General features: G+C 40.4%; 1 protein-coding gene across 1 annotated transcript; it reads left to right on the top strand.

Annotated features, from left to right (window-relative positions):
- Window positions 1-5,505: 5,505 nt before the first annotated feature.
- LOC103359897 (homeobox protein OTX2-like) lies at window positions 5,506-7,104 on the top strand. Its single transcript, XM_008285461.1, has 3 exons — window positions 5,506-5,602; window positions 5,900-6,051; window positions 6,448-7,104. The coding sequence occupies exons 1-3, from the start codon at window positions 5,506-5,508 to the stop codon at window positions 7,102-7,104; spliced, it is 906 nt and encodes a 301-aa protein (XP_008283683.1).
- Window positions 7,105-7,393: the final 289 nt, after the last annotated feature.

Below are 7,393 nucleotides of genomic sequence, written 5' to 3'. Positions count from 1 at the left end.
TTTTTCTTTTTTCTTTAAAATAACAGTAAATATCTAGAAAATAATGATAATTTTTGCTGATTTAATACATTTCTTTGTAAAATTATAAAATTGTCTTTTTTTATTTATTCATTTTTTTACACTCAAAATGTAAATTAATACTTTACAGGAAAATCTGTAAAATAACAGTAATGATTTATAATTTTTCAGTCCTTAATAAACACTTTTTTTCCCCCCAAATAACAGCAAGTATCTGTAAAATAATGATATTTGTGCTGATTTTTATATTGTAAAAAATGTTGTAATTTTACGGTCACATTTTGTAAAAATGCTGACTTTAAAAAAATGAACTATTTTAGCTCATTAAATCACCAAAATAAAACATCTTTAGTCAATAACAGCAATTAAAACCTAAATCTCACTGACTGTTTCTTTTTTAATTTCCTTTAATTTCCATGCAGTAAACTTGATCAGAGGAGCAGAGCTGAAGCTAACTGACGGGTCCCTGCATGGAGTCCACAGGTCGTATTGATTTCAGGCTCGTCTAACAGCCCAGCAGCTCCACAGTCTGTTCATCTGGCACTCAGACTCCTAATTAGTTCTCTAACCTGCTGCTTGTTTGGGAGCATCAATCAGGAGCTTCATTCACGGCCGCCGAGGCCAAAGCGGAGTCAATGAAATTAAAAATGAAAAACCAGAGCTGATAATCCAGAAGAGAAGATGCAGAATCAGGAACAGAGAAGAGCTGATCAGGTGGTTCAGGTTGGAGTTATGCTGCTGCTTTGTTGTTTTGTTTTAGTGTGTGTGGTAGTGACTGAGTGCAGAGCTTCACAGTTCTTCCCTTAAATCTCCTCTACAGGGTTACACAGAACCGAAGCGTGACGGATCCCCGAGAAGTTATTTTCACCTCCTGCTACAAAACACAGCGGAGCTCCGGTGAAATGTGCTTGCTCAGCTCGTTTCATTCTCACAATTAAATCCTGACTCACTCCATCTTGTCTACACGAGCATTTTTATTTCACATTTCTAACGGATTTCCAACAGGCTCCGGTGAACTACGGTGATTATTCTGATTGTCAACATGTATTTTCTTGATGGATCGATCAGCTGTTTGGTCGATAAGATGCCAAAAATGATGAGATGATAAGATGAGGTCCTCAGATGTCTTGTTTTGCACAAATATATTTAGTTTGTTGCAATAAAAGAGCAAAAAAAAAAAAAAAAAGAATAAACACATTTAAGAAGCTGAAATGAGAGAATTTTGACTTTTTCTCAAATTGATTAATCGATTATTAAAATAACTAATTGAAGGTAGTTGATACGACAAGTATGGTGCAAACAGCTGCTGATACATCTGGAACGCTTCCTGTATATTTGACCCACACTGTAAAAAAATAAATCTGTTAAAAAAAATTCGAAAAAGTTCATTTAAAAAAAGAGTGAAATACTGTAACATTCAAAAACTGTAAAAATTGTAAAAAATAAATGCAAATATTTGTAAAATAATGAGATTTCAGAGGATTTACATACATTAAAACCTGTGATATTTTACCGCCACACACTGTAAAAAAACAAATGACCATTTTATATATTTTTTTTTTATCTGGATATTGTTTACAGTGTTCTTGTCATTTTACTATATATTAACTGTAATTTAACAAAACACATTATTTCTACATTTTTAAATCCTTAAAATACCTTTTTTTCCTACAAATAGCAGCAAATACTGTTAAATTATTATTTTTATTTCAACAGTAAGCTTGTGTAGTTTTACAGTAAAATGTTGTCAAAGAGAAAATTACTTTTTTTAAAAAATAAGAAAATTTGACGCAGACATTATTTTTTTTTTACAGTTAACATGTAAATTATTAATTTATTTCTATGATCTTACTGGATATTATCCGTAACTTAACAAAACAGGGGAAAATCTGTAAAATAAGAGCAATGAACTGTTAAAAAAGTTTGTTTTTTTTACAGTGTAAAACACAAACTTTTTAAAAAATTCTTCTATCCTGCTTTAATTTTTCTCTTTTTGTTGATGTTTTACTGTTTTGCACTAAAACACAGAGTTAAACTCCTTATATTTGAACACGTACTTTGCAATGAAGCTGATTCTGACACCATAAAAACATCTTTATGTGCGTCTACTTTTTAAAAATCACTTATTCAATCACTGTAGAGTTTTAATTAAACTCTGGCTGTGAGCTGATGAGGCTCTAAACTACTGTCAGTGTTATAAAACCAGCACTGATGTCCAATACAGTAACACTGGACAACCATCTACCCATCAAATACAAAACACACACGACTTGAACCAGACTGATCTGCATGAACGTGCTGGTTTACGGTCAGAGGACTGACACGAGCCTGAGCTGCTGCTGCTGCTGAGTGGTGCTGATGTTGCCTCCATCAGGCCACTAACTCTCCCTCCAGCTGCATCCTTTCACACCTCTGCTCATCATATTTCCTCCCGTTTCCATTGGCTGCTAAAACGTCCTCTCCCGCCCTCCCTCCATCGTTATCTCACACACAGACTCTTTTCTGTCACCATAAATACGGAGCATCTCAGAGTATTTAACCGCATCCAGCGAGGTTAACCGGGAGGAGACTAATGAAAGGCGCTCCGTAGGCCCCTCACTGCACCAAAAGTAAGTGGCCTGACTCATTAATACATGTTTTTATATTTAAGTGGGATTTAAAAAATAAAAAAATATATGTTATTTATTTATTTTAATTCCTCCGGGAGCCGTGAAAACGCAGAAAGCCCGCAGGGAGATAATTGAGGAGGCGTGTTTGGGAGGAAACTTTCCTCCCTCGCTGCTCTCTGCAGGCTCGGAGCAGGAAAAAAAAAAAAAAGGGAGCAGTGAGCCGGTGAATAGCAGCACACTGAACCAATCCACAACTTCACTTCACACACTGGGACCGCTGGATGTTTCCTCAGAGACTCTGGAGGCACTAATGCTCCATAAAGGAACAGTGAAGCCACCAAATGCAGCATGATCACCACACAGCTGCCGTTTATGATTATAAAGTCATATAGGTGCAAAATTATTATGATTATTAATAATATAAAATAAAAAATCAGAGTAAAGGCTCCACTTAATGTATTTTAAACACAAGATAACATGTGTGTCTAGATATTTTTAACAGGAATAAAGTCTTTAAACGACAATATAATTGATAATTATTTTAGAAAATAAAGCTCAATGTTGATTATTCTCATTTTTATAATAATTACAACTTGTCCCATTTTATTTGTTGCTTTAAAAAAAAATAATATTTAACTTTATTATGAGAAATGCAGTTTGGCATCGCAGCAAAAGCGCAAAAGGAGCAGAAAAAGTGCAGCGAAATGTAAAAATGTGTCAGTGGAAAAGCTTTAAAGGCACAAAGAGTGTACTAAAATAGGAAGTGGGCATGTAAGTATGCAAAAGAAAAAACTAAAAATGACCCATAATAATAATAATAATAATAATAATAATAATAATAATAATAATAATAATAATAATAATAATAATGGGGGTTCATGTGTCCGTTTGGGAAAGTGAGTTGTAGTGTCGGTGGGGTATTAGGGGGAAGATGGGGGAGGCTGGGGGCAGGATTTGGGGGGCTTTTTGTCTGGCAGTCAGCTGGTCTGATAAATACAATGCCACTCTTTGTTTTATTTTCGTGACGCAGAAAATTAAGGAGGCCTGAATGCGGAGTCGAGGCTGGCGTCCTGTAATCAGGCCAGCGCGTGCCGTCCGGATTATCTCGTTAATTTCTTACAGAAAGAAAGAAAAGACGAAGGAAAGAAAAAAGAAAAAAGGAAAAAAAAACCCTGGTAGCCAATAATAATTAATACTCGGAGCATTTATTATCGAACTGATGTGGAGCAACCGGTTGCCCCCGGGGTGCAACAAATAAAAGAGGAGGACAGATTGAGCACCGGAGTGGCCGTTATTGGCTCCATGATATGAGTTAGAGCAGCAGCAGCAGCAGCAGCCTGGCTCCTATTCTACAGGTAGGTGCCGCTTCTAGTTAAGTTAATTAGCAAATATTAAGGCGCATTAAACAGTGGAAGTGTTCAGTATCCTGAGTTATTAAGGCCAATAATGGTTTAACCCTGAAAAGAAACATGATGCATGATAGCAGCTTATAACACACTTTAAGACTTAAATTAATTAATACCGACCGATTTAACCTTATATTATGGAGCTAAATAATGAATCTATATTTATTGTATTATTTTTGGCAGTTTTAGGCATTTATCTCAGTATTTTAGTAGATTTCGTTTGAACACTGGGGGACATTTTGGGCATCAGTTTTGCGTTTTGGCGATTTTTACGCACCAATTTGTTCCTTTTCTGTATCACTTTATACTGAAAATGTATTTATTTATTTTAAAAAATATATAAAAAATTCTAGCACGATAAATAAATGATACAATCCTCCGATTCTTATTCCACGTGTTCTAACTTGAAATCCAAACCAATTTGTAGCGTAAATAAGAAAACAAATTAAATAAAAAATATTCAGGTTAAAATGCGCATTTTTACTGTCAACTTCTTTTCTTTCCTAAACACCCTGTGCCATCTCCGTGTTTGTTCAGATTAAGTGCTCCTCTCTAATCAACACTCCTCCATCGTCTCACCTTCCAAATCTAATTACCGGGAGCAATTCATTAGGGAAGGAGGGGGAACCACCCCGAGGACTCTCCATAATATGGTCAGAATCGGGCTTCACTTCTGGGGGGGAAACGTCTCCAAATTTTTTTGGCCATAATAAGTCTCCCCTTCGTATTTTAATTTCGTTACATTTGAATGTACAAGGGTTTTAGTGGAAACCAACAATAGGCCCGATATATATAAATGAAGATGTGTTTGAAAGAGCGCTCAGTTTGCAGCTCTTTGCCTCTTTGTTTGTTCCCTTAAGTCTTTTGTTATCAGCGCTACTTTATCGGTCAACACTGCGCTTTGTTTCTGCAAATGGCCCCCCAATCAGCTGTCTATTTAGCTGCGCCCCAACCTGTGGGTATATGCTAATTGAGGGCCCGGTTGGGGCCCAGCGAGTGTGCGCATTTTAACGACAATGTTTTGTTTTTGGTGAAACCAGGAGAGGAGGAGCGGAGCGTGTTTGGGTGTGTGGAGAGAGAGGGGGGGGTGATGTGATACGGGGCGGGGCCGTAGTAGCAGTTAGTGGTGGTGGAGTGGTGGGGGGGTGGTGGCGTAAACGCCTGTCAGCCAGACAGAGCATCTTCAGTCCAGCAGGGACAGCTGGGGGTCTCCACTCCGCTTTAAGAGCCCTGCGCACTGAGGACGCCCACTTCTTTAAACCCACCGCTGTGCGTAAAGGCTGCGCGTAAAAATCGGCGGACACAGAGCGATCCAAACACTCTTAAAAAAATACATTTTTCTTTTTTTTCTTGCTTCAGGTTCATGTGGACGACTTGATTTTACAAAACGGAGACGAGTGAGGATTAAGGCACTATTTCTGCCCGGTTTTTCTCATTTCTTTTCATCGAAACTCCTTCGACTGGTCGCCAGAATGATGTCCTATTTGAAGCAACCGCCGTACACGGTGAACGGACTGAGCTTATCTACCTCAGGAGTGGACCTGCTGCATCCTTCAGTGGGATATCAAGGTAATTTACGCGAGGAGGAAACCATTCAGACAGATTTTCAGTAATTTATACAATAATTATTTACATATTTGAACCAAAAACTGCAAATAACTGATTTATTTCTCACACACATTATCTCCCATTCCCTTTATTCCAGTCTTAAACCAAATATTTTCAGCATTTTATTTAGTATATTTGTCTATTTTCTGAAATCAAGTTACAATTTGGTATATATGAATTGAATTGTGCCACGCGTAAAGTCAAGATGCGTAATTTTGGTTCCTGCCCTCACCACTCCTCTCCTCCTCTCACTACCAGGGACCCCTCGCAAGCAGCGGCGGGAGAGGACGACCTTCACCCGGGCCCAGCTCGACGTGCTGGAGAATCTGTTCGGCAAGACCCGGTACCCAGACATCTTCATGAGAGAGGAGGTGGCCTTAAAGATCAACCTGCCTGAATCCAGAGTGCAAGTAGGTCACCATCACCTAAACCTTATGTAACCGAACCGTTTATTATGGGGGGTCGATATTTGTTCATTGTGTCTCTGAGAGGTCAGACTGTCCACTTCAGGCCAGAGTGTCCTCTCCATTTGAAGGAGATTTGAAACAATACGATTTTAACTCATTAATCCTTTGTGGGAATTGCTCAGTCACAAGCCTAAAACTGACTAAATAATTATTCCATCTTAATATTTGCACAACAAAGTTTACGCACTGTTGACGCGCACAAATACTGCATCTCTCCAGGGAGGAATTTTTCAAAATTAGATAATGATTTTCCCGTTTGCAGATAATTTAATTTAACACGTGTAAAGATGTGTTTGTAGTAAATGAAGTGATGGTAATTGTAATCTATTTCCCTTCCAGGTGTGGTTCAAAAACAGACGAGCCAAACACCGCCAGCAGGCCCAGCAGACCCAGAGCGGAGTGCAGAACAAGCCCGTCAGCAGGCCGGTGAAGAAGAAGAGCTCCCCGATCCGAGAGGCCAGCTCAGAGAGCGGCGCCAGCGGCCAGTTCACGCCGCCCTCCAGCACCACCATCCCGCCTGTGAGCAGCAGCAGCAGCAACAGCAGCAGCGGCGGCAGCAGCGCGGCTCCCGTGTCCATCTGGAGCCCGGCCTCCATCTCCCCGCTGGCCGACCCGCTGTCTACCTCCTCCTCCTCCTGCATGCAGCGCTCCTACCCGATGACCTACACCCAGGCGACCGGCTACAACCAGGGCTACACGGGCTCCTCGTCCTACTTCACGGGCATGGACTGCGGCTCTTACCTTTCGCCTATGCACCACCAGCTATCCGCCGCGGGCTCCGCCATGAGCCCCATGGGCAGCAACGGGGTCTCCAGCCACCTGAGCCCGGCCTCCTCCCTCTCCTCGTCGGCGTACGGAGCGGCGGGACTGGGCTTCAGCGGCGCCGCAGACTGCCTGGACTATAAGGACCAAACGGCCTCTTCGTGGAAGCTCAATTTCAACGCGGACTGTTTGGATTACAAAGACCAGGCAGCGTGGAAATTTCAAGTGTTGTGAGGAGAGAAAAAAAAAATAAAAAGGGACAACATTTTAGACTATTAAAGCCCAAAGTGTGGCGTTTTTTTTCCCCCCACGAGGCCCAAAACTTCTACCTCGGGCAGGCGGTTGTCTCACTTGTTGGGTTAACTTATTGAACACTGGGACTGACTTCTCCCCAACTTTGATCAAGAGCACGGAACAAATTTGCTGACCAAAAGGAGAGAGAAAAAAAGGATCAAGAGAGCGAAAGATCCAAGCCTAACTTGGTTAACTTTGAGGGATAGGTCAGGGTTTCTTCTAAGCTCCT

The sequence above is a fragment of the Stegastes partitus genome, unplaced genomic scaffold, assembly GCF_000690725.1.
Source record: "Stegastes partitus isolate 25-593 unplaced genomic scaffold, Stegastes_partitus-1.0.2 Scaffold403, whole genome shotgun sequence".
NCBI lineage: Eukaryota > Metazoa > Chordata > Actinopteri > Pomacentridae > Stegastes > Stegastes partitus.
Note: the sequence above shows the minus strand (reverse complement) of the source record. Positions and strands in the feature narration are given on the sequence as shown.